The 28,000-nt window shown below is 39.8% G+C and overlaps 1 protein-coding gene across 2 annotated transcripts; it reads right to left on the bottom strand.

The window, feature by feature from the left end:
- On the bottom strand, positions 1-27,956 carry LOC125454006 (ETS translocation variant 5-like). 2 transcript variants are annotated; one of them, XM_048534246.2, is made up of 13 exons: positions 27,797-27,956; positions 27,176-27,346; positions 26,904-26,991; positions 26,750-26,797; positions 26,563-26,616; positions 15,565-15,691; positions 13,648-13,914; positions 11,544-11,794; positions 8,697-8,765; positions 7,004-7,072; positions 5,466-5,635; positions 2,223-2,324; positions 1-1,814 (listed from the first exon to the last, which is right to left on the bottom strand). In XM_048534246.2, exons 2-13 carry the CDS (start codon positions 27,269-27,271, stop codon positions 1,593-1,595), a joined length of 1,563 nt encoding a protein of 520 aa, XP_048390203.1. In that variant the 5' UTR covers positions 27,272-27,346; positions 27,797-27,956; the 3' UTR covers positions 1-1,592. The 2 variants fall into 2 exon arrangements, with proteins under 2 accessions (XP_048390203.1, XP_048390204.1); XM_048534247.1 differs by lacking the exons at positions 26,563-26,616; positions 26,750-26,797; positions 26,904-26,991; positions 27,176-27,346; positions 27,797-27,956 and adding an exon at positions 25,882-25,899.
- Between the last annotated feature and the right edge of the window lie 44 nt (positions 27,957-28,000).

The raw sequence follows: 28,000 nt of genomic DNA, 5'->3' as shown, positions 1-28,000 counted from the left end.
TGCGAGGCAAAGAAACAAAAAACTTTATTGTACACAATAGAGATGAAACATTTATTTGGTGTACAAGGCAGGGTTTCCCTTAAATGCACAACACAATTTGTAAAGAAATGCTGCAAGGTTTCCACATTAATGTATCCATTAAATTGGTCTTTGCAGCATCAGATTTAAGAGTAGAAGCAAGAAAAAAAACTCTTAAAATAAAATACAATTGAGATCTGGTGTAAAAATAATTTTGTTTCCAATAATATAAACCCTGGGGACTTTATACATAAAATATAAAGAATTGAAAGAGTGAGGATATGCTGTAATTGTACAATTGCAATATACCATTGCAAGATACTGTGTGCAGAAACAGTCAAACCTATATTTAGATTCTCAAACATTAAATTGTGAAAGGTTAACGGTGCAAAGCTTAAGCAGGCATCTAAAACCTGCAGCAGGATTAACTGTGTTACACAGTAAAAGCCCTAACCCCCTTGATTAAAGCTGTAACATTATCACCAAAATATTGGAACTCTATACTTCAGAGTGCCATGCCATTAACAAAAAGGTTTTGCCTTAAATACAAGGCAAAAAAAAGCTTCAAAATTTAAATACACTTCTGAAATTTTGAAAAATACCTGCTGATGGCTTCCTTTTACCCAACCCCACATCCTCCCACCTCAAAATATTACAAGCATAACCTCATTACGGAAACAATTTGTACACAAAGGTACTGAATGCGATGGCTTCCCTAGAGATGGATCGAGCAAAGAACTGATTCCAGCCTTTTTATTGTAGAAAGATAACGCATCAGAACTGGGATAGGGCAGAAGTGGGAGGAAAAGAAAATCAAATGGCAGTGGTTAGCCTGAATAAAGCTCTTCATCCATTTGAGAAGAACTGAATTAAAACCATTTTAAAAATTGCTACATACACAAAAGTGTAGTTTAGAAAAGGAGCCAGAGGAAAAATAGTGTAGGTGGTGTCAAATAATTTCAGAGTTTAAACAGGTAAAACATTTAAGCGTTTTTTTTAAAAAAAGAACAAAATAAACTACAAGCTGCACTGTATTGGAGTCTCAGGTAGACAGGACTCTTCTCTTTAGCTACTTAATACAGCGCCAGTTCGTATTCAATCCAGGGCACAGATCTACAGGCAACAGCGCATACTGTTTTCTTTGAATCTGACCCATGATACAACTGTGGGATTGTGCAAGTTGAAGCCCTTTAACATCAGAAAGGCAGCTGAAAGAACTGTTCAACGGAAAGCAGATTGTCATAACAAACGCTACAGTCACATGGTCTATCCAAGCTCTGCGAATGCCACGCTGAACAATCGCAAATGCCACACCAGAACACACAGTTTTGGCTTCCCCCCACCCCATAACTATCAACGTGGAGGGCTTAGCCGTATTAAGTCACGCTTGTTAGTGCGTCGTCAGTGAAGCAGATGGCAGCTTCTTCAGTAGTGAGAGGCTACTGTACAACTTTTAGGCTCTTGAACGTTCTGAAGAGCTGGATTCCTAACAGCTGAGTGCAACAGTACCACATATGATGCTCTTTTCAGCTGGACAATGATGCATTCAGTCACATTAGGCTGCTCGATTCAAGTCAATATGCAAAGCCCTCTGGATACTGGAGGTTGTTGCAATGATCCATTTCCAACAAGTAGGCTGCATTATCATCGAAATGCGTGAGGGGAACAGTATCCTCCTTGTTAATATGACAGTCGATTTCAGTCTTCAGGAAGGGGCGTTGATTGTCTGGGAAGGCCATGGAGAAAAGTGCCTCGGGGTCACATACAAACTTGTACACATACCGCTCCCCGGCAACCTAGAGTAGAAGCAAAGAGTACATAATTGTCCATCAGTTGCAATATTCCAGGCTGGAAAACAGATTTTAAATACAATACCCAATGCAGGAAAGGAGTCAAGACTCAATACAAATGTCAGATCCATTAACCAAGGGGCAAGAGACGGTTATAGGGTACGCGGTGAACACAAATCAATATTTGTACCCTTATTGTTTTGGAAGGCTGATACAACATTTTGTACTTGGAAACAAAAAAACAAATTTCACTTCAACATGTTAAGTTGAAACATGAATGACATACTTAAAACTGCGCATCTTGGACAGTTTTCGCACAAGTGATTCCAGTTTAAGGCCATTGAAGGTTAGAGGGTCCTGACACTATAAACGCCTTCAAATTTATTTTCCCCTAAATCTGAATCTTTTCCCCACCTTTTGCATGATGCCCTTTTCATAGTAATAGCGAAGCGAGCGGCTCAGTTTGTCATAGTTCATCGCTGGCCGGTTTTTCTGGATACCCCAGCGCCGAGCAACCTGCAGCAGGAAAGCACAAAGAGAAGGAAACGAAAGCTGTGTTTATATATTCATAGATAGAGAGAGACTACTCAAATGAGCTCTTAAATGGATACAAAGATAAAAAGTGACCACAGACTCTGCAGTTGCACTATTGATCTATATTCCATTAACAGCATTTCAATAAAAGCAGGAGCCTGAATTCACAAAATCAATAGAAGACCCATAAGGTCACCACTGTAACAGTATAGTGCTTCAACTGTTTACTAATGGAGCTGCTGATGTGGCAAGCATGATTGTAATGAGATTTTAGAAAGTGTTTATTCCTTATCACCAGTGCATCTTTTTAAAAAAAACACGAATAAAAACAGTACTTCTGCTCCCAAGGGCAACCAATCCAGTAATTCGACCAAAGTACTGGGAATTGCAAATATGTATTTGTAGAATATGGTTGAACTGAGATAAAAGAACAATGCTCATTCAGAATAAAAATTAGAGCTATAAATACGCTCAAAAGCAAAAAGGTGGCTAACAAGTCTACTGGTCTTTCTGAACTTCAACTTGCTGGCCAGCATTCATTGCCACACAATGCAATCTTTAAATCACTCTCTTGCACATTTTCAAGTGACTAACTGAAAAGGTGTACGTATCAAGCATTCGTAGATGATGAGCTGAAAGATGCTGTATTGGTCATTCATGTCCAACTACTTCAATTACAAGTAAGGCTTAAAAAAACTGCCTGTACTCTGAAAAATGAGTTGTACTGTTATCTTGACCACTAACATATAAACCAGTCAAGGAAGCTTTTGATTCAAAGCAAGCTTCATTTGGTTGGCCCAGTTGCTAAAGGAATCTTCCATTTTACGTATTTTCAGAGCCACAACCAAGCGGAAAGCCACTACAACTTTTTTTAAGAAACAAAATTGCAATTTGTTAAAATATGGACCTCTGAAATATGCATAACCCTCGCATCAAAATATTCACGATGCAAATTTCACTGTTGACATTGCAGCATAATCCAGTTCATGCATCCACTGTTATTCCAGCCCTAATAAAGGTCACTTTTACAGTCACCTCTTACTTTCCCCAAATGTTCTTGCTGATGGAGCAAGCTGCAGTACACTGACATAACTTGCTGATTTTATGGACTTTTTATTCTCGAAATCCACCATCGAAAGAGGGAAATAAATGTAGAACTGACTATGCAAAAATAAACACCTATTATGATGAATACTTTGCTGATAAGCATTTATGCAATTTTGTAGTTAATATCATGCATTAGTCTGCATTACAAAGGAATGGGTGAGGCATAAACACAAGGTGTTCTGAATCAGGAGAACCCCAGAAATGATCTGTAATTTCTCCCCTTCCTCCCTAAATCCAGACTTGGGATCTTGAGTCCCCTTCTGCCTGTTTATTCTGTTGACTGTGATACTGGAGGTTCTTTCTGCCTCCAAAAACAGTAAAGTATTCCTAAAGGACACAAATTTGCAAGTCGAAATTAATAAATACATAACTGTGGAAGAACTTAATTTTCTTTTCCTGAAATATTGCCTACATTTGGTACCTAAAAGAAACAGCTTACGCAGCATACTTATATAAATGCAGGAATTGGGACAAATTATAGTTAATTGTTGTTTTTAGAGATTTTCATATAAAATCTGTTTGGATGATACAAGAGGGAATGGATTTGACATATTGCGTTACAAAAAAAAAGGGGATGCAGCCAATCTCCAAGTTTCACTCTGATCTGGAATCATTTTCAGGCAGCAATAGTTTCCAGTAATAGCATACGAGCATAATTCCACCCAGTACATAGCTGTCCGTACAAGTCTGAAAAGTACTGTGCGGTTTCAGCTAAAACCTTCCCTAACCCCAGTGGGAGCCTGTGACTGGTCCATTCCATGGTCTCCTTTCAGCGCTCTCAGCAAACCCATGACAGTTACCTATCTATATCCATGGGCTATACAATACTCTCAAGAGCAAATATTTTCTGAACAGACTGTGATCACACTGGAATTTCTTCAAGTAACTTGGGGGAACCATCGCCTTTTTGGACCGTGTAGCTAAAGAACACGAGCAAATTAAGACAGTTGATGCCTTCATCTCATCCCACACATATATAATTTAAACAACAGACAGTAGCTCCAGGCAAGCAAAGATATTAGTAGTTACTGGAGACAAGGCTGCACATAAATACTGCTCTTTATGAATGAAGACTTGTGACCACACCCCGGCAGCGTAGATGAATGGCTCTACTAAAACCCTGGGGCACAACGGAAATCCTAATATGCAAAAACAAGAAAATAGCCCAGTCTCCATGGAAATGGAGCTTCAGTCAATACTTTTGAAATTGTTTGAAGTTCAGATATGTGCTGTGTTCCAGACCACCACTGAAATGAAGCCTTAGTTATTATGTACTATTTCTCGGTAAATCTGAAATAAATGTGGACCAGTTGCAGTTTTATCTTCTTGCACCCCAGTGATATGTTAAATCTGATGCAAGGTTATAAAGATTACACTGTTATTCATTTTAAAAAGATTGTGTTCCTTAAAATAGTTACTGTTTCTTATAACATTCAGTGTTAAGATATGCTGTGATAAAGCAGAGTTATCAGTAACAGAAAATATTCAGTACATCTTAAAATTGATTCTACTGAGCTGAACTAAACAAATGCAAAGTTGATAATAAAATGTGAGGCTGGATGAACACAGCAGGCCAAGCAGCATCTCAGGAGCACAAGCTTTTGTGCTCCTGAGATGCTGCTTGGCCTGCTGTGTTCATCCAGCCTCACATTTTATTATCTTGGAATTCTCCAGCATCTGCAGTTCCCATTATCTCAAATGCAAAGTTGAGTAAGCCATTCTAATTTCCATTTCCTTCTCTTTCAAAGTTGATCTGGTTGGTTCTTTTACCCTTGTCATAACATCTCTTCAATATAAAAAAGGTAACAACGGTTTAGGGTGATATCCTGGTGCACATTTCACCTTGTGCCAGTGAAGTCTGGGGGAAACAATGCCAGACTCCACTGCCATTAGCACCAGCTTAGGGCTGAGACACAACCATGTAGAAGGGTAGGAACCAAAAAACATAACAGGTCAGATTCAGAGCAGCACAGGAATCAATCCAAATGTAGGCAAGAAGTCTGATGTAACACATACCTCTTCAGGTTCAATCAACTTGAACTCCATGCCTCGACCTGTCCATGCAATAAAATGAGAATTAGACGGATCATCCAGGAGGGTGACAAGGAACTGCCACAGTTGTAAGGAGCCTCGACGTTGGTATGGCAAGTTTTCCCGGTACACAGGGGATTCCTGTTTGACTTTATCTGTTAGAGATTAAAAAAAACAAATTAGAAGCTAGTTCCATACTCCTTGCCTTCCCACCAGATGCGGTTTTTTCAGCAGCAAGCCCTACACTTAAATCCAAAATAAACTTCTCACTTAACATGCCTCCACTCTACACAGAGGACAGGAGAGTGCTTTGTAGATTTTACGTTGGTATGAAAAATGCATGCAGTGACCTTTTCCATATGGCGAGTTCCTTTAGAAACCAACAAAAATTCCATTGAAGGGATTGACTAAATGCAAGGTGGGGAGTGGGCATGGCATGGAGGGGGTACAAAAATAAGGACTGCATTGGGCATTACTGACTCGATCTCTCCAGTTGGGACACAACATATGCAAAAGGGAATAGTTCAATTTTATGCCTTTCAAAAATATACAGAACACACACAGCCTCATTCCTCACCTACCATAAAAGGATTAGAATACAAGGTCCTGATTCATCTCATTTTTTGTTTGATATGGAATACGAATAATTGGTGGCGTGTGAACATGAGCCACCAAACTCAAGTGATTCAACCACAATCTCGTCATCAAAACACTTTAGCAATCAATACATCAACACTAATAACATTGAACAGGTATGTCAAAAGTGGACTTCTATTTGGAATAAGTTTGGCGTTGACCCCATTCTGAATATTCCCCTTCTGCAAAAGCCATGGTTCTTGCTGGATGAAAATATTCACACAGATGATTTGCCTTTTGTAATATCTCAAGTGGCCTTGCTTTTTTACAAAACCTTGCTTTTTTCAAGCAAAAAAAAAAAGGCTCGATGATGGTAGTTGTTTATTGGGGCAGGACCGGTGCATACAAGTGCTTCCAATCCAGTTCGTACCGTACAAACTACTTGAGACATAGGAACAGAAGGAGGCCAACTGGCCCATCATGCCTGCTACACCATTCATGGCTGATATGTTTCTCATCCCCATTCTCCTGCCTTTTCCCCTTCCAACAAGGGTCACTGAGTGGCGATTAAAACCCCTAATGGTACTGCCAATGGTCATAATTCCATTAACCAACTAATTCTGGTAATATATTTGCATTATTCCGTTCACTAGGCCAAAATCCTGGAAATCCCAACCGCCTCAACGGCATTGTGGGTTTACATATGGTACACAGGCTGCAGGGGTTCTAGGCAGCAGCTCATCATCACCTTATCAAAGGCAACTGGGCATAGGCAATAAATGCTAGCCCAGCCAATGATCCCCGCATTCCACAAATGAATAAAAAAAACTAATCAGAGTTGTGAAAAACTAATTTAACAGATATTAGGATCAAACTTGATTTCCCTGGTTCAGCTCGAGACCAAACTGTTAACCCAAAATTGAGCTGCAAGTTAACACATTACTTACGGTCAATCCTATCTGGTACCACACATGTATCATCATAGTACAGTCGTGGATCTTTCTCATAAGGGAAACCTGGAAAGGATGTAAAGACAGACATTTTCAGCTGCCTCATCTGCATATGCATTGCCAATATTTGCATACAAACAGTCAGAAAATTCTTCAAATAAAATTTGAACAATTAATTTTACATCTCCTTGGTCCCTTGTTCTACTTACTCTGATTTGGCATCTCGTCATGGAGATCATAATCTAACTGGCCTCCTGTGGTGTTACACTTTTTGATTATTTTTGACCATCTTCCAACCTTGAATAAACTTTCAATGTTGCTTAGCGTTCTCAATTGGACAGCCGTAAGATAAATCATGGTGACATCGCTACATTTTCGTAGCCAACACTCAGTTGCCAATGGAAATACAAAACCACTCTTCTCCCAATTGGAAGAAAATTGTTGATTCTTGATTTTGCTTTCAGAGAACATGGGGATGGGGAAAAAGAATAAGCAGACGAAAAAACAGAGCAAAAAGATGCTAAGCAGAGGGTAGTTGTTTTAATAAAAAAATACTTCTGGTGAAAAGTAAAACAAAGGCAGACACTGCAAGCCAAGAACCCTGGCTGCCTTTCAGCTTTAAGTAGGACAACACTTGATTTTTTTTTAAAAAAAGTATGTCATCAAGTTGCATCATCTAAATTCAGGGGTTGAGGTTTGGTCTGAGCCAGCATTTTCCTAAACAGATAACCAAGACTGTTCAGAGGTTATGAGGTACAGCTGCAGCAGCTGTATTAGCCGCAGCAGATAACACTTATCCAGAGAACATAACAGAAAGCAACAAGAACAAACAGCTGAAACCCATAGCTGCTCAAGGTTTCAATAGAGGAGAGTGGTAATGGTTCAGTTGAACTAGAGTTCCAAAATAGAATTTACTTCTTAAACCTGCATTTTTCAAATCAGATAAGTAGATGTGTGAACTCTTCTCTCTTGATTTTACAATGTTAAAAATAACACTTCCACTTTTTAAACACTTTGCAAAGGAACAAGTCAAATTTACGGCTGGTAAGTTCCTCCTAGCTGCTTCCCGAAGTGAGACAAAATGCTTTGAATAGTGTTCTCGTCGCACAGGTGGCAAAAGGATACATGTGGAGTGGGAACAGCAGCAAGGAATTTTGAAGCACGGGTATGGATTAATAATTAGCTGCTTATTTAAAAAAAGGTCTTTGTTCAAATTTGTAGGTTCGATCGAAACATTCAAGAGGGTACTGGATGTTAACTGGAATAGAAACAATGTGATGGGCTATGCCACAGTGCCATTCTCCTGCCATCTCTATGTCATAACGCTTGTTTGGAGAACTGGTGCAGATAAAATGGGTGCTCCTTGTGCACCGTAACATTCCTGCATCTGTCCAATACCTCACCTCTCCTGATATTACAGTGAGGAACAGTGCTTTTTGAGCATTTGCTAGCAGCCAGCATATATTATTATAATCCTAATTATATGCCCAATAAAACCGTATTCAGACCATTTGTCCACATAACCTTCTGCCTGTAATTGTTTTGCGCAGAATCAAAATACCGATTCTGAATATCTGCCCTGTACCACAATGAATAAAATGACTATTCTGAAACAAACTATAGCTGGATGCAACTGAGGTTCAACAACCTTCATCGTATGCTTTATCATAATAAACCACGTGCAACTTACCTTCTGGATTATTGGGACCAGCGTAATAGTTTCCTCCCGTCATGTAAGAGGATTGGCAGTTAGGCACTTCTGTATGGAAGATGTAGAATTTAAAATAAAAAGGATGTTATAGGTGGAAAATAGAATTAACAGAACGGTTTTATTTAAGTGACAACATAACATATGAACTGCAACCCACTGAAATGGTCACATGACCATAGCACCAAACAAAGCAGGCCAAACAGGACTGCTTAATAATTCACACTCCGAGACAACTGAAAATTTAAATCTTAAAACAAGCTGTCACCCGTTTGAGCAGGAAAGCATGAGCCAAGTGTTGCTCATCTTCATGGGAAGGGAATGGGGTTTTAAAATAAAGCCCATGCTGAGGTGCTGAAATTGCCAATATTTGTCCCTACTTTGTCGTCTTGCTCAACTGCATACAGATGGGAGAACTGAACATAAAGCCATACCGGGGGATACAGTCCACCTCAAGTGTGTTCACTCTCAGACCAGATTCACAGTGAATCCGAGACCATTGTGATTATTTGCTGGTGGAGGTTTAGCTGACCTTAAAAGGAGTGCAGGTCATTGGGGTGCATTAAATACCCCACAGAGTAAGTGAAGTAAATTGCTGAATAAAAACTCTTGCCGTCAAGTATACTTAAGAGGGTTCCCATGTGATGAAGCAACTCCACAAATCAAAGACGCTGCAACCATACAAAGAATGCCACCCAGACAACAGCCTGAAATATCCAACTGGAACTTACAGGGGAAGAGGGAATCAAATCAGACAAGTGAAAATGGAAACTTAGTTATGGGAGAGAAACCTTCCTTGAATCTCCTCTAATCCAAGTTCCTCAGGCAGTCCAATATAAAAATCAAAGTGGAAGTCAAAAAGAAATGGAAAGTTTACTACAAAAGATTTCTCGGTAGAGTGTAATAAGTCAAATATTTGATTAAAAAAACTTAAGCAAGGTGCAGCTCCAACATTACATGGAGTTGGGAGTTCATGTCTGGATTTGCAGGTTTGACAGATAGATGTTGAGAGAACATAGACAAGCTAATGGAAATGCAAGGAGCTAACCAGATACAGAAAAGGCCAGAAGGCTTGACCAAAAACATATTGGAAAGAAGAAAAAAAAGTTGCTCTTTCCACTCATTCTTGTCAAACAATATTTTTGTTCGGCTACATACTGATGTCAGTGATAAACATTTTTATAACCTCAATTACTCTGATGGAACAGCAGCAGACGAGCAAAGCAAACTGTAAAACTCAGATATTGTTGATATTAGCTTTTCATTTTGTATTCTGTAGATGAAGCATTTTACATTTTAAATGTAGAAGCTTGAAATTGGAGGAGGAGTACTGCAAGATCTGAGCATTTTATTGTATTGTCCACTCTTCTGGGAAGGTGCAATAAAGTTAGTCATTTCTTGGCTGTGAATCCACACAGTAATCTTTGTTTCAGTGCTATAAATTCGGCAACATGCTTGACCATTTAGGAAAAATAACAGGAAAACCAGACAATTGCTGCAGATTATGTGAAAACCATTTTAGCTAACTGGCATCAGTGCAAATTGTCTTTGGAATAGAGGATTTTTCTTGCAGGAGGGACAGGAGTCTAGATTAGATTAGATTCTCTACAGTGTGGAAGCAGGCCCTTCGGCCCAACAAGTCCACACTGCCCCTTGGAGCATCCCACCCAGACCCATCCCCCTAAATACTACTGGAAATTTAGCATGGCCGATCCACTGAGCCTGCACATCTTTGGACTGTGGGAGGAAACCCACGCAGACACAGGGAGAATGTGCAAACTCCACACAGACAGTCGCCCGAGGCTGGAATCGAACCTGGATCCCTGGTGCTGTGAGGCTGCAGTGCTAACCACTGAGCCACCGTGCCGCCCAAAAGCTTTTAAAAATTAAGTTCTCTCAATAGACCCACCCCCAACCGAGATGTGAAGCTAAGATTAACCATATCAATCAAAGCTGATCAGTTCCTTGGAACTGGCTGCATAATATGCAATGGAAATAATTGTTTCTTGGTTGTTCTCCAGGTAAGTTAGATTTCTCTGGAAATAAACCAGCCTCTCCCATTTGAAAAAAAAATTGACAACACATCAATAACATGTTTGTGTAATTAATGTGAAATAGGAAACAAACAAAGAAACCATGACCTACGTTAAAAAAAAATTGTTCTCCTAAATCCTTGGATGCCATTAGATGTTGTCCTTTAGCTTTAAATCTTTAGCATCTGCTCAGTTTTACTGTAGATCACTGCTCACAGCCTCTTATAGGTTATGGTATTTTTAGGCATAAGCTGATTAGGAGAATTCAGTCACATCACAGAGCACCAAATTAATAACACCCTTCAGGAAGCCATTTTGCAAACTACATAAAACAGTTTGATCCCTTAACTATCAAATGGTTAAAGCTCTTTTCCTTTAAAAATAAACCAAAAAGAGGATGTAGAATAGAAAGGATCTTGCCCCTAACACTTCCATTTAGTACCAGCAGGGAATTATTTCAAAATTTGGGTTTTGTGGTCTTGTCCGTCCCTCATCTGACATTAGTGAAAGGTCACTTTGCAGAATGTGACCAGTTACTTCTGTCAAGCAACCTCCATGAAGTGTGTGAAATACCAGCTAAGACCTATCACCATGGTAACAAATCTCCCAGCTTGCTGATGGCAGACAATAAAAAGTGATGCAGAACACCCAAGGGAAGGAAGAAGATCCAGATTAATCCTTTCAAACTGCCAACAACTCATTGTTTGACAGTTGGGAAAGGGTTGCATTTTACATCTACTGAAACATCAACACAACCTAAAAAGGGCGCAGCAGCAGGCCCTGCTAGAGGACCAACCTGAGTCATAGCAGTAGTCTCTCGGCTCCTGTTTAATTCCGAGGGGGGTTTGGAAATTCTGCCTGCTGGGACCACTGACGCCTGTAGTGATGTGCTCGTAACGAGAGTCATGGTATTCCTGCTTGAAGCCCTGAGGAGACGGTGAAGGCATTGGTTCTGACATCTGCCGCTGATAAACTTGTCGACTGTCGCTGGGGATTCCTGTCTGGGGTGGGTATGGGTGGCATGGTTCGGACATCTGCCGGTGGAACCTTTGGCAATAAAACAAAGTCAGCATCAGTCACCTGTCAAAGCATAGCCCAATGGAACATAAAGGCTTCTTCCACCTGATTAAATAGACATAGGTTAAATAAAGGTCTTCTGCGCGACTTCTAAAAAAATCTGACTATTCTATTCTACACAATTATGGATTGTCGTTCAAATTACCAGCTAGGTCATAATTCGGCAAAAATGCATGCTGCTTGAACACTAGATTCATGAGGCAGATTATGAAGCATTACAAATAGCTAAGAGTTTTCTACATCACGTCAGCGCTTAGTATGAAAGCCTAAACATACAAACTGTCTTTAAACTATAGTGTGTGCCTGGTTACACAGACTGTATAATACATGTCCCATTAAATAATGGGAGTGGGCCGAATATATATTTTGAAATGAAGCATTTAAATTGCTAACAGGTAATGCATTAAATAGAATCTCAACCAACATCTGTATATTCTGTTCTGAGCAATCCAGAGTTTATTGTAGCACCATTGAATACAACTTTCACATTAAAGAAAAGCCTATTTGGTCTCATCTACTTCCACCTCGGTGGGCAAGGCAGCACGTTGCCAAACCATGCCACTCGAGAATCCTTTAGCACCTTGAAAAGGCGATCCACACATCAGCTAGATCTCCAGCACCACTTTCCACATAAGATGATCCTGCACAAGCTGACTGCAGTCGGATTAGTCCCATTTCCACTTCGTGTCAAGCGGTCTGCCAAGCTGAAATCCATAGCTCCACTGGTATGCCTCTATCGGAACTGACACTTCCAGATGGTCCTGAGCCAGCATCCCGTGCATGCCGCTTGGCAGCAACGAAAGCCAAGAGTTGTGGGAAGCAAAAGCTGCCACGGAAGCAAGTGCCACCTCGGGAGCTGCCGCTGCTCAAAATACCATGTTCTTTCTGCACTCCTCCAAGAGCTCAGTAACGTTAATGGGCTTTTTATTCAGCCAACGCACCCAAAATAACTCCAGTAAAACCCCATTTGTGCAGACAGATAGAAAGGATCTGACCGTAGGAATAAAATTCCTTCTCTTTTGTTTAGCCAAGAGAGCACCCTGTGGATTTAGTTTGATTCTATTTTTGCTGATAGTTCATCCAGTTAGCGATCGTGGCATTTTAAGCACAATATTCAAATTGTTATTTTGAGGGGCTAGTGTTGTAGAACGTCTAATAATTGGACAAGGAGTACCTTGGGGCAATAGACTTTCCTCACTCATAATGCAAGATTAAAGTGGTGCAAAGTGCATTGAAAAGTCAGCTTTTTTGATGAAAAGGGTTCTCTTCCCACCACCCAGTCCCTCAATTGCTTGCTCTTGCTTCTCCATTGACCATAATGCCTCACACACAGATGTCGCTTGCCCTCCCCTTACTTGAGCTGCTAAGACTCCCCAGAGAGTCAGCTTGGGCAAGCCATGACCCCACAGGGGCCATCACAGCTGAACGAGAGAGACTGTCCTCACAGTTTACATGTCTTCCAGCGAGGGTTTGCTTAGCAATGGTCAACACAGCAAATCTTGACCAGTTCCTCCTTTCCCTGGTTTGAGTTATGGTCGGGGTGGGGGTGGTCGCCGAACCAACATAATTATCCGAGACATCGCTCCGATAATTCTGGCAGAGATCACAGAATAATGCGCAGACCAGCGACCAAACCCTTTTGAAATCGATCTTGTTTTACAACATGCACAGATCCTAGGGAGTTAAAAAAGGGTGTTCAGGAACTGGGGCCACAAACGTGCATTTCCACACAAACTGGAAGTCTTCCCTCATCTAGCGCTTACAAAACAATAAAGCGAGCCCACCATATAAAAGTTAGTAGGGACAGTTAATTATACCCATACCTGTGCTCTGGTGCATACTGGGATTCAGTCAGGTTTCGTGACATCTGAAGAGGGGGTTGGGGAGGTCGAGGTACCGCAAAGGTTTGCTGCTGCTGCGCTGATGCGGGAACTGCAGCCTGAACTGGAACTGATGCAGGGCCATGGCCTGAAACTGGCACTGCCGCAGATGGAAGGTGTGAAAGAGGGGAATTCTGATGAACTGGAGACACAGGAGTCGCTGGTGGAGTTAATGGCTTGAACCCAGCAGGGGGCTTCCTATCATAGGCACTGCAAATAGGGGAAAAAAAAGAAAAAGGACAAAATGTTAGATAATTTGCTAGCTTTTTGGCGCATCTTTCAAGTTAGCACTGGTGAACAGAGGAGTTGTAAAAGCAATACTCTTTACCATAAAATCTGTTACAATTAACAGCTCTTTGTATTCAAGAGTGTGTACCCTATACGGATGTTTGCATCATCTTTGATGATGGCCCAAATGTTATAAAGTTTATTAAAAGGAAAAGGATTGCTGCACATTCACTAATCGGGCCCCATTTCTCATGTCGGATTTGCTTTACCAACATTTCATGACTCACATTCTTCACATAAACAAAGCATTAGCTTCTGATCCTAAACAGCAATTACAATCAGGCCTTAGGATTGTGAAGAGCATCACACAGGAAGCTACTTCAGGCCTGATTAGGTTCACTTTCCATCAAATCACAGCAATAGCTCTCCTTTCTAAACTGGGATGACTTGGGAAAATTATTCTAATCTCATCGCACATGCAGCTTGGAAAAGAAAGGAGAAAACAACAACCAAAATAAACCAAGGGTTAAATCTGAAACCCACCTGCACGCTAAAGAGCTCAGTCCCTCACCACTCTAAAAACACATTTCTATAACACTTAACAGCTTTCAGCAAGCAAGCAATCTTTAATTATTTTTCCATGCAAAATGGGTCTTGCAGAGTAGTGACTGCACTGCAAAATTAGCCGACTTCCAAAATAAAGTGGGTTGGATTAATTTATGTAATTTAGAATATACAACCAGCCCATCATCCTTCTACAATGTGTTTCTTCCCAGGATGAAAATCATTATAGTCTATTTTACAACCCAGCATTTTGTGATGCTCCAAGGTGGAGATAAACAGATGTTCAGTCAGGAAAAGAATTATGGGTTATAGGGTAAAAGGCAGGAAAGTGGTGTTGAGAATGATCAGATCAGCCATGATGGCATTGAATGACTGTGCATACTCAATGGGCTGAATGGCCTTCTTTGGCCCCGACGTCTTATGATCTTACGTAAGCATTACATTATATGGGACAATAGTTTATGCTTAGTCTGCCCAACGATTTCCAGTTTAACTCTGAACTGAAGTGCAACCACCTATACTCTGTACTAAAATACGTAGCTATCAAAGCAACATATAAAAACCACAAGAAATAAAAACTGTACAAACATTGGACCAGACTAGATAGTCATTAGGGATGTTCACTTGATAGCCGAGTACTTGCCTCAAAAACAGAACGTTTGGCAGGTTTGAGCTTGAATCATCTGAAATAAGTATGATTTTTATCAGTTGCTAATAAAAAAAAAGGTTTTATTTTTGTATTTTTCCCAATGGTGAGGGTTTAAGTCAAAGAATAGTGCAAAGAGGGTGGACTTTGTTGGAGTTACTGCAGCACCAAGAACACTCTGTGCGCCAAGTCACAAGATGACAGCAAGGGAAGTACTAAAGACTGATGTGACTCAAAAGAGAAATGAAAAAAAAGTTTTGTTTAAAAACATGAGAAATTGTACTTGTATAACTCATCTTTGATGACCTCATCTTCGTAAAATTCTTCATAGCCAATGAACTAATTGTAGCCATGGAAGCCAAAACACAAAAAGAAGCAGAGTTGAGGAATTCCCCAAGTCTATGCATAACCCACTGCAGTACCTATAACTGTAGAGGCAGTTTTCTCCATAGCCAGAATTGAGACTCTGCTTATGACGGCAGGATACATCAGTATTCGGGCTGTGAGATTCTCGCTTGATCTTTGCTGGAGGAGGTCCGTGAAATACCACTGAAATAAAATAAGTTCACATTGTAACTCTAGCTGTGGAAACTGACAGGTGCAACACGAAGATACACAATGATGTAGATGCATTGAGTACAGTGCGGATATTGAAGAACATCCACAATTATCCTTTTTTCCCAGGCGGGTGTTGCTACACTGGACGGTAAACATATCCACCTTATTTACATGCGACAGGGTTATTGAATGGTTATTGGAGGATTTGGAAAACAGAACATCGGAACAGGCCCTTCAGCCCATGATATTGTGCCAATTATGACGCCAAATTAAACTAATCTCTTCTGCCCGCCCTTGGTCTGTATTCCTCCATTCCTTGAATATTCGCTTGCTTATGTCAAAGCTGCTTAAAATGTCCCTATCGTATCTGCTTTCACCACCAACCGTGGCAGCATGTTCCAGACTCCTACCACTCAAAAAAGCTTGCCCCTCACATCTCCTTTGAAATTGCCCCCATCTCACCTTAAATACACACCCCCTTAGTATTAGGTATTTCACCTCTGCAAAAAAGACTGTCAACCCTGGCTACGCATCTCCATTTTATTGACTTCTATCAAGTCTTCCTTTAGCTCTGTTACTCCAGAGAAAACATGGAGATTTTCCAGCCATTCGTTATAGCTCATACTCTCTGATCCAAGCATAGTCGTAAACCTCTTCTGCACCCTCTCCAAAACCTTCACATCCTTCCTGTAATGTGGTGATGAGAACTGAATGTAATACTCAGTGTGGCCTAACCAAAGTCTTATAAAGCTGCAACATGACATGCTGCCCCTTGTACTTGAGACCCCAACCAATAAAGGCAAGCATGCCGTATGTCCTCATTAACAGCCTATCTACTTGCGTGGCACTTTCAGGGAGCTCTGTACTTGAATCCCAAGATTCCTCTGAACATCACAGTTCTGTTCAGAGCCCTGTGATTAACTACATTTTTCTTTAACATTTATCTCTCAACGTGCAGCATCTCACACTTGCCTGGATTAAACTCCATCTGCCATTTCTCTGCCCATATCTGCAACTGATCTATATCCTGTCATATCCTTTGACAACCTTCTACACTATCCACAACTCCAACTTTTGTTTCATCTATAAAAACTTACTAATTCACCATCTTCTTCAGCCAGAGTGTGTGGTGGGCCTGTGGAATTCATTGCCACGGGGCACAGTGGAAGCCAGGTCGTTAAATGTCTTCAAGGCAGAGATTGATAAATTCTTGCTCTCACAAAGGAATCAAGGGCTATGGGGAGAGTGCAGGGAAGGGGAGTTGAAATGCCCATCAGCCATGATTAAATGGTGGAGTGGGCTCAATGGGCCGAATGGCCTTACTTCCACTCCTATGTCTTATGGTCTTATAGTTTTCCTCTAAGTCATTTATATATAATCACAAACAGCACAGATCCTGTGGACTCATGCAGAATACCACAAGTCACAGACCTCCAGCCAGAAATTTAAAAAAAATCACCCTTCCATCCATACCCTCTTCCTTCTATGGGCAAGCCAATTCTGAATCCATGTGGCCCATGCATCTTAATCTTCTGGATGAGTCTAACATGAAGGAACCTTGTCAAAGCCCTATCTAAGATCCATGTAGACAACACCTACTGTTCTACCCTCAATTACCATTGTCACCTGTTCAGAAAGTTCAATCATTTAGCAAGACTTGCCCCACAGAAAGCAATATTGGCTCTACCTACTTAGGCCATGGTCTTCTAAATGGGTGTAAATCCTATCCCTAATAATTCTCTCCAGTAGCTTCTCAACCACTGATGAGACTCTCACTGGTCTATAGTTTCCAGGATTATTCTCATTTCCCTTCTTGAGCAGGGGAACAACATTAACAACTCACCAGCCCTCCAGGATCTCTCGATTGGCTAGCAAGGATACAAAGATCTTGATCAAGGCTCCAACAATTTATCCACCCAATTGCTTTTCAAGAGACCCAACACCACTTCTTTCTTGATCTCGAAATGCCATATCATATTAGCATGCTCCGCGGCAATCTCATTTCTTTCTATTTTCCTTCTTCTGGGTGATTACCAACACAAAGTACTCATTTTAGGGTCTCGGCCACATACTCTGCCTCCAAGCACAAGTTCCCTCTTATCACCAAAGTGGTCCTATCACCTCCCTAGTTATCCTCTTGCTTTTAAAATGTTTTCAATGCTTTGGGAATATTAAAAATGGATTTGTGTAAATCAAACTCTTATTTAACTTGGGAAGAGGGAGGAAACCAACATTTGTCTGTGAATCAATGATGTGTTTTAATTTATAATACTCCACAATGATAATTTATGAATTTATTGCACATCTTTAAATATTCAAATTCAAGTTGTGAAATTAACTGTCACCATTTCACTTGAGTCATTTAATGTATTTGGCATTATAAAATTCAGCTTACAGCAGGGATGAATTATCTTATTGTACCGTGGTATCAGTATTACTAGAAAAGACAGATCTAACCAGCATGCTCCAAAGCTCAAAGTTTACTGTGAAGAAACATTTCCAAAGAGAGTGTTTGAATGGTTTACAGAAGGCAGCCATTCAAAGAATCCAGACATTGACCCTTGCACCTTGTGGTTAGGTTAAAGATCTTTCCAAGTTTGCATTTCACTCCACGGAAAGAAATTCCAACCCTCCTCAAGGAATGCGAGTTAGTGTTTTTTTTAAAATCACACGCAACTTCAAGACTACCACTCAGGTCATGGAAGACCAGGTCAAACAACTTATTCCCTAGAGTTAATTACCAAAATGCAGAAGAAAATTTAATAATCCCCAAGATTAAGAATACAGAGAGTAAGAGCAGGAGCAGGAGCAAATGTGCTTTATCCAAGCCCTTGTAAAAAACGCTTCCTGAAAACAGAATTGTCACTATAGGCATTTTGATACAACATGTCCGAAATGCACCCTGTGTTTCTGTTTCAATGTAAAATCTTATCATTTTGCTAGGCTACCACTCAACGAGAAGTAAATTACTCACGTAGCTTTACACAAACATTCAATATTCATGGATGAGAATTGTACACAGCTGTCACTCCAGAACGAAATACTAATAATTAGATTTACTACACTAAGCAATGAAACTTGAAAAGGTTCAGAAAAAGATTTACAAGGATGTTGCCAGGGTTGAAGGGTTTGAGTTATGGAGAGGCTGAGGTTTGGGCTATTTTTTCTGGAGCTTCAGAGGCTGAGAGGTGATGTTATAAAAAGGTGTATAAGGTCATGAGGGGCATGGATAGGGTGAATAGCCAAGATCATCATCCCAAGGTAGGGGAGTCCAAAACTAAAGGGCATAGGTTCAAGGAGAGAGGGAAAGGATTTAAAAAAGGGGCCTAACGGGCAACTTTTTCATGCAGAGGGTGGTGTGCGTATGGAATGATCTGCAAGAATAAGTGGTAGCGGCTGGTACAATTACAACATTTAAAAGGCATCGGGATGGGTGTATGAACAGGAAGGGTTGAGGGATAATTGGCCAAATGGGTTGAGATTAATTTCGACTATTGAGTTGGTGTAGAAGAATTGGTCTGAAGGGTTTGTCTCCATGCTGTACAGCTCTATGACTCTAATATTGTGTTTCACACAAGCAAATTGGAGGAGGTTTGTGTTTTCATCATTTATGGAAAGAAAACCTTCCATATAAAGAATTTTTAAAAAAACTGTCACAATGCTTACATTTATCCACAAACAATCGCAGCTTGGGACCAGCCCTGTGCCATCATGATCACATGAGTAGAAGGGAGGGGGGAAAAAAAAAACAATACTGTTGTTGTAGATCACTCAGCCACATTAACTTTGACAGCTCGATATCAGAGATATCCTTTTCTAAAAAAATTGTGGCACAACGTAAAATGGGCTCAACTGCTAACATGTTAGTGAACATCGGTGCACACGAACAATAGCTGAATTGTGATACAGTACCACTGAAACACAATCAGTTCCAAACACTAATTACAGCAAAGGATCATCCGAGCAAGATCCAGAGAACAAACTACACTGAAGGACCTATAAGTGATGGTCCTGGGCTAATTGCTTCCATTTATCTTTTCACTAAGCAGATGACACTAAAGGACGATTTCCCAAAAGATGAATAAGCCGATAAGCTTCACAAAACACAGCTGGTGACTACCTGCAGGAATTCAACCTCACAAACAAAATCTACTTACAATTATCAGAGGAAAAAGAATGATAATCCACCTTGTAACTAAATACAACTGTGGCTGTTAAAATAGATTCTTTTAGTGTTGGTAAGTTGAGGTAAACTACAGCAAGTGTGGTTAGTAGACTAGATTCACTCAGGTCATATTGAAACTTAAATCGAACTGGCTTCCAGTTAGCCCCATTGCCAAGCATTTTACTAATCAACAGCATAGTTTTCTACCTACAAATAGGGGACAGGTAATCGGATGTATAAACTGGAGGTATTTTAATGCGTTTGCTGTAGCCAAAGCTAAGCTACTGCTGCATTTTCTCAGTAGCTCCATGCTTTGCTGTCTTTTAGTCACGGCAGACTGTCAACTTTGCACCTTTAGTTTGCAGTCATGGGTAGAATTTGACGTTTGTCGAATGATCTGTCCTTGATGACAGCACTTTTCTCTATCACACCAGAGGAAAGTCAAAAGATTGCTGACCAATTATTGCACTCTGTACTTTTCTATCACCTAAAACATCACACTTTAGAAAATTAAAGATCACTAGTTTACACTTCACAAAGCAGCTTTTCATATCCAGTTCAATACGCACCATTCAATTAGCAATGACTACAATGGGGAGCAAACAATGCACCAATGAATTCTTAACCAACAATGGAAACATTCAAATTCACTCATCCTAAACCCTAATCTTCAACTTTAGAAATTCTCAATTCTTTTCATGTTGCCCTAAAATGTTAAATATCTAGCAAATTTTACCAACATGCATTTATGACATAGTAAACATTCCAAGGCACTTAAGAAGATAACAAGACAAAACAATGGGCATTACGATAAGGCAGTAGTGCTAGGAAAGGTGACAAATAAATTGTGAATAAGTTTGGTTTCAGCAGTGGGGGAGGGATGACAAACTCAAAAAAAGGACAAGCGTGCACAAGACGGGGATGTACATGCAGGGAATACATGTACATCCCCAACCTCTTAAGGCACTGACTGAAGTCAACCAATGGCGATGGCATGCGGGAAGGGATCAGGTTAACAGGAGTGGAAGTGGTGTTCACGGTATGTTGAAGGAGGCGTTTCCAAAAAGATGCAAGGCCATGGAGAGATTTGAACACTAGGATGCAAAGTATTAAAACGGAAGCATTTGCAGACTGCGAGCCATTGTAGGTCAGAAAACCCAGGGATGATGAATGGGGCGAGTCTGGATACTGCTTTGGATAAGTTTATGGGATGAGAAGAGAGACTAGAGGATGGTTAGGAGTGTATTTGATTAGGTGACACTAAAAACAAAAGCACAGATGAGGTTTTCAGCAGCACACGGGTTGAGGAAGGGGCAGAAGCAATCTGTTGGAACCAGAACTAAATAGTCAAAGGCAAGTCAGAGTTCCTAGTGGATCAATTTTAAATTACTGATTAAAAAAATTTCAGAGTTATTTCAGCAGCTTTGTCTCTGCAATATAGACTAATTTCTTGGTGTACAGGATTACAAGCTAGCAAAACTTTGAATTGCCTACATTAGATGCCAGCTCAGATTAGCATTTCCCTGCAATTTCTAGTTGAATACACACTTTCTTATAAAAAAAGGACTCAATGAGCATTCTTTCCTTTCTCTGAAACCAGTGAACTCATACTCAATTACGCAACTGAAATTTCAGTATGCAACTCAATCTATTGATTTATGAAAGCAAGCAAATGCAACCAAAGCATGATCAATAAAAGTGACTCATTTCATTCACGAAAATCCCACTTCTATACCACATTAAATGCAAGGTTTATGAAGTTCTGACCATGTAAATTTTTTTTAACCACTATCACTTCTTCCCACTATAACAGACAGACATTTTTATTTTCTGCTGATTTGCAAGGCAATAGATGAAGTAGAGCACTCTTCAGGAGGCTGCAAATGACACGTAGATAATGAGCTCAAGAGGCCAAAAGAAATTCCAAAAAAGGAAAAGAAAATTATAAAATGCCATTCTTTAGATGACAAAAAACAATAATCGTTCCTACTTCTGAAAACTTAATGAAGCATAAAGATACTTGTGCTGCACAGCATGAAAAATGGGTTTGTTAATAGTTTGACAGCGGTTTATTTCTAAGATTAACATTCCTGTCATTTTCTTATTAATATTAAATTTATCATATTGAAGAAGACATTATTAGAACATGCTAATCCTATCACATTGGTCTGAAAAAAGACCATGTATGTCTCCAAAGCTAGGCTATGCCTCCAGCCATGTCAAATTATCAATAAAGTACTGAATTCAAGATAGCTATCACCCAACTACAACAATGCTGAAAGTTACAAGTTTAGCATTAAATATTGACACAGTTCCAAGGCAATAACCTTAACTCTTCACTAAGATTAAGGATCAGCACAATCAACAAGTGGCCATCCAAACAGTAATGCAGGGCAGCTGTGGAGAGTAAACAGCATTAGGGGGTTCTTTTGTATACTGGTAAACTTGTGCTGTGTGGAACTCAAAAGCATTCAATAAGAATTGGGATACAATGGGGATAAAAAAAAAAATTCCTTCTCCTGCCAGCATAAAAGTGTACCCACCCATCTCATTACTCCACAAACTCTTCAGTACTACTCATCTAATCAAACCTATTTACCAGTACAATCCTACTACACTACAGGCATTAGGGATGAAGAAGTTTCTGTGAACAGTGAGAATGTGTTTGGCATCAACTTCAAGAGCACTTAACCAGCTTCTGCTATTTTAAATGGAGTTGGAATTGAATGATAAAGTGAATTATAGTAGCTTGCATCAAGTTTGATCCTGGCACTGTTATACCAAAGAATCTGTAAATGTTGCTCTAAGTGAATCCCACAGCTGGAGTGATCGGAGTCTGCAGTCTGACATGACTCATGGGCACTACAATAGAGCACAGCTTCAGAAAACTCACTTCTGGTTAGATTCAGTGCTATCTACTTAAATGCATTTGGAAGTGTGTTTTAATAACAATTTTGTAGAAAGAAATCAGCTAAAGCTTAAACCTCATCTTGCATTCTTTCTCTCCGTGTCTGCACGTATTTCCTCCCACAGTCCAAAGATGTGCAGGCTAGGTGGATTGGCCGTGCTAAATCACCTGTAGTGTTCAAGGATGTGTAGCTTAGGTGGGTAATAGGGGGATGGGTCTGGGTGGGATGTTCCAAAGGTCAGTGTGGACTTGTTGGGCCGAAGGGCCTGCTCCTACACTGTAGGGATTCTATGATTTCCATCACAAAAGTTTTCAGCAAACATCTGCAAATCTCATTAACGTACCTAATAAACATGATATCGTGACAGCCAACTAAAACCTTGATCTCTTTGGGTTGATCAGCAGCACCTGATCACTGGACTGATCAAAAAGCCTTCTGAATTTGAACCTGGCACTCTTTGGAATACAGCAAGAGCTGCTTTAATTCATTTGTATGCTTTCATTATGGAATAGCAATTTTGTTTACAATGGCAGGAGCTGGCTAAGTATTCTTGAAATTAATGCCAAGTGTGATCTCATTGTGCATAAAAATCACCCATTCTGTATCTTTAATGTAAAATATATTTGCACTGGTGAATAGGATCCAGAGTACGAGCACAGATACAGATCAGGAATGGCATTCGGAGGAGATTGTGTGGTAGTGGGGTGGGTGGGCGGGCATATTGTCATGCTGGTATGAGAGAGATTTGTTTACAATGCAAAATTGCTTTGTTTCTTATTAGAATTGGAAATCAAGGTTGGTTTTCTATTTCTCATTAGAACCATTAGACTGGATTCCCATATGAAGAATCAAAACCATGCTTTGTAGGTTGTCACCTCTGATCCAAACAGATGCTCATCGCACGTGCAAGCACTCCCTAGTGAATGGAAGTTAAAATGTGAAGGCGTTGGGGAATGGAAATAGGAGAAACAAAATGCGTTCTTTATCCACGAAGAGCATTCTGCACAACACAAGTTTCAACTTCATAAATTAAGTTAAAACACGGCTGTTCTCTAGTATAGCATTGTTCAGTGGTATAAATTGCTTCAACAGCAGTTTAGTTTTGAAGAATGCCATTTCATTCCAATAAGTATCTGCTGTTGCTCGTACTTTGAAAAAGTTGAGGTGACAGAATTATGCAAATTTCAGCAGGGGAGAAGCAAACAGGCAAGAAACATTAAGTGAAATGTATGTCGGTAAAAATTAAAAGAGAGGCTTACATTGGTGTCATTTTCTAAAAATGCACACAGGCATGCATTTTCTCTGTTCAAGCTTCACTTGACAAATTAAAAATAGACTGACGGAACAAATGTTCTCTGTGAAAGTCACTAATCATAACTAAAAAGGGCTATAAATTGCACTGATTTTCTGCAAAGGAACTTTCTTATTACATCACTTTTAGGATCCACATTCAGATAAGAAAAGCAATGACCATATGCACCAGCACTACCTGTTCTTATTCTCCACATTCAGTCACATTCCCACAACCTCAAGCTGCCCTCATGCCACTATGTATTCCCTGACAGAGCTGTCAGGCCACCTGTTGATATTTATCCTTGTGGCTTTGCAACTGGCCATTGTGAATTATATAGAAGTCATCATTAGCAACATCCAATGGTAAGGCTGAGGTCAGAAATTCTAATAGGAATTGAATCCACACTTCCTTCTGCAATGCAGTTCCAATAAACTATCATGCTTATAGAAGTCAGCTCACTAACAGCTCTCCACGTGGTTGCAATATTGCACAAAGAAAATCTTCCAAATGTGGTTCTTGTGGTGTTGTGGTAATATCTCCATCTGAGCCCAGAGATTTCAGTTCAAGTCCCACCTGGAGAGGTGGATCCTAATATCCCAACCAGAAAATGAAGAAATAAACTTCCAAATAAAGCAGTTCCATCTGCCATAATTCCTCCAGTAGCACAGGTTAAAAGCAAGAAGACTAAATGCCCTTGACTTATACATTCACATTTAATATTTTGGAGTAAAATAAAACAAAGGGAAAGCCCATTAGTTTTTGTTATATGTATCAAAAGACAAAGACAAAGTCAAAGTCAATAAAGGATACAGTATGGTTGCAGAACAATTTTACTTGGAAGCATTTGCAATCTGTAAGCGTAGTTAACCAAAAAGCAGTAGAAAGAAAAAAAAATTACTTCATGAACTCTTAGTTGTATTTCTCACATTACAGCACTGACTACACTTTTCTAAAAGTACTTTACTGGCTGTCAAATTGGGATATCCCATGGTAATGAAAGGCACCAGTCAAATACAAGTCTTTCATCTTTTCATTAATGGCTTTGAATGATCTATTGTGGTAAGCTTCACCACAATAAAAGGAAACAAAAACATACATAGGAAGCTATTCAAAGCCAGAGACAAATCACAATTACTAATATTTAACACTTATCTTATCAGATGGTCAAGTTTCAGTCATGGTTCTTGATCAATGTCTAATATAAATATTGAAATGTTAAGAGAACCATCTGGTTCAAAAATGTTTAGTGTTTCCAGGATTAAAAAGATAAAAGTGATGGCAGACTAAATTGGGCTTTTGCAGACAATTCATCACTGCAAACCAACAAAGAGTTAACATCAAATGCTGCTAGGGCTGGCAGAACTGACTTGAAGGGTCCTGGCTTTGTGCTAAACCTTCTTCTCAACGCCCAAAATATCAAGGTGGTCACATGATTCTTACAGGAGTCTACAATTTCCCAAGGGGCCAAAAATGAAAGACGCAAAGGCAAACTACGGATCACATCCACATTTTCCATTGAATCTATTTATATAAAATTAGTCACAAACTGTTCATAGGATTGAGATAGTGGGTCCCAGTGAAATCTGTAGTCAGTCAACTGAAATCTAAAAGGAAGACAAGTTAAAAGTTTCTAAATTGATAGATGTCAGGACTGAGAGACAGGAATCAGTAACAAAATAATGGTTTGATTATTTTCTGTAAAAGCTAAACAAATCTCTTCCTTAAATTAAACAAATGATATATACACCAAAATACTTCTATCGTGAATTTTCATTATCTGCTAGGGAGTCAGGTGGCATGAAGATTCACTTACTTATCACTATTTTAAATCTACTTCCAGGAACATGCTATAAAATGGAATGTCCACAGGTCTGGATAGTCTGGAAATAACCAATTAAATACTGTGAATATCTCAACACGAGGTGAACACATTCAAAACACCATTTTCTCAGAAAGACCTCAGCAGTTCTAATGAGTCCCCACATTTAAATATATTTGTAAGGTTTTAGTGGTGAAAAGCATTTGGAAGTGATCAAATCAAATGAAAGCTTTTACAAAGCTGCACTATCCTGTAATCACCATTTGACCAAACGATTCTAAATTGTAGTGCAAATCTGAACCAAGATTACATCCAGCTCACCGAAAAATTTGCATCTCAACAGAATCAAAATCAGCAGGGATAAAAATATAACAGATATTAACTTTTTAATTAAAAACTAAAAATAACAGTTACTGATCTTAAGAAAGTTACATACTGTAATTTCAAATACTGCTTTGTACTACAATCTTTCTGGGCCCAAGTTAGCCACTAATACACTTTCTGAATATTTAAAACTAATATTACTGAAATTCTAGCAGAAACTGCAAAAGGGCCGAATCCAAAACATTTCTATGTAGCAAGGGGGAGGTTATTACAGCACAGTATATGCGTTAGGATGGCCACCACATGAAACGAAATTACCAACACTTTCCCGATATTTCAAAAAAAACTTACAGTTAACCGACTGGAAATCTGGTACAAATTGTTCATCTTCTTCGGGAACTTGGGCTGCAGGGGAAAAGAAATCTTTTAATAGTAAACCCCACTGGTATCTCAAGGTCAAGCATTTATACGTGAACAATTCATAATTGAAAAATACAAATATGCGAGCTTAAGATGACTGGAAACACGCTTTGCTTACCTTCTGCTAGCCACGTTTCTTGTAACAGGCTCAGATCTTGAAAAAGTTCTGGAAAAACGAAACATTACCAATAATGAAAGCGGCAGGTCATAACGGCGGGATCAGAAAAGTGACGATTGCAAGTACACCTAGACAGTCAACGGCAACTACCTACCTTCAGAATCATGAGCAAGGTCTGTCTCCACAAATTTCCTTTTTCTATCGTTCACTTGTCTGCCGCGAAGCTCTTCCACGTGTGTTTTCTGAGAAACAGAATTAAATTCACGTAGAAAATTGAGCATAAGAAATAACACACAATAGTAACGCATTAAAGTGTATTCATCTCCTAAAGCACAAATCCGTGCAACTTTCTTAATACTTCAGGAATTAATCCTGATTGTAAAGATTTTTCTTCAAAACAAAGAAGTGAATATTTCATTCACTCACCGGTATATTATGCATAAAAGGAACTTGTTGGTCGTAAAATCCGTCCATTTTGTAGCTGGTTCTTCTCTTAAAAGTCCTGCTACAAACCATTAACATGGACTCGCGGAACGCTACTGAGTGGCGTATTTTTTTTGTGTAGTTGTTTTGTTTCCCTTTGCTCTGCAGCTCCTCCTGGGAGAGAGGAGAGAAAATTATGAATGGGAGAAGCTAGCTGGCTGGCCACAGGTAGGAGCGTAACGGGATCCGAGCGCCCCATTCACAAAAACACACACACACACACACACACACACACAGCTCAACCCAGACACCCACCGCCTCCCACACAACCAACAACTCGCTTTTTCGGCGGTCTTTACACTCAAGGTAACCGCCCTGAGCGCACCTCAGTGGGGGGAAAAAAAAGCCTTCGTTTATCTGCACAAAATCACATCGACAGGCTACGACTCACTACTCCAGATACATTAAGACGTGTTGAAGAAAATGGCGAACATTAGCAACACAAGCTCTCGTTAGCATTTATGTTTAGATTTTTTTTGGTGCAACACTTACTCTCCCCTCCCTTTTTTCTCGTTTTCCTTTTGTTTTAACAAAAATCTTAATCGAGCTATCATATCTGCTTACCTAAGAAGTGATTTGTATTGTGTTAGTGGATGATTTTTCTTTTTGAAAAAAAATGCACTTTCTAGAAATTCAAGAAACACCACTCAGTTGCACTGCCGAATCTCCGCTCACAAAAAAGTTGAATGGGGTTTTTTTTCGCTCACTTGAAGTGAACGCGACTTCTTTCCCCAGAGGCAACTCGGGCTCGCGCACCAAACCATACGC

The sequence above is a fragment of the Stegostoma tigrinum genome, chromosome 7 (genome assembly GCF_030684315.1).
Source record: "Stegostoma tigrinum isolate sSteTig4 chromosome 7, sSteTig4.hap1, whole genome shotgun sequence".
Lineage (NCBI taxonomy): Eukaryota > Metazoa > Chordata > Chondrichthyes > Orectolobiformes > Stegostomatidae > Stegostoma > Stegostoma tigrinum.
Note: the sequence above shows the minus strand (reverse complement) of the source record. Positions and strands in the feature narration are given on the sequence as shown.

Excerpts from the sequence above, each read along its gene's own strand:
- LOC125454006 (XM_048534246.2), bottom strand. The coding sequence starts at position 27,271 with ATGTTAATGGTTTGTAGCAGGACTTTTAAGAGAAGAACCAGCTACAAA. Across the intron at positions 26,992-27,175 it reads CTTTTATGCATAATATACCG|AAAACACACGTGGAAGAGCT; the intron begins GTGAGTGAATGA and ends TCTGTTTCTCAG. Across the intron at positions 13,915-15,564 it reads AACTGCCTCTACAGTTATAG|TGCCTATGATAGGAAGCCCC; the intron begins GTACTGCAGTGG and ends CCCTATTTGCAG.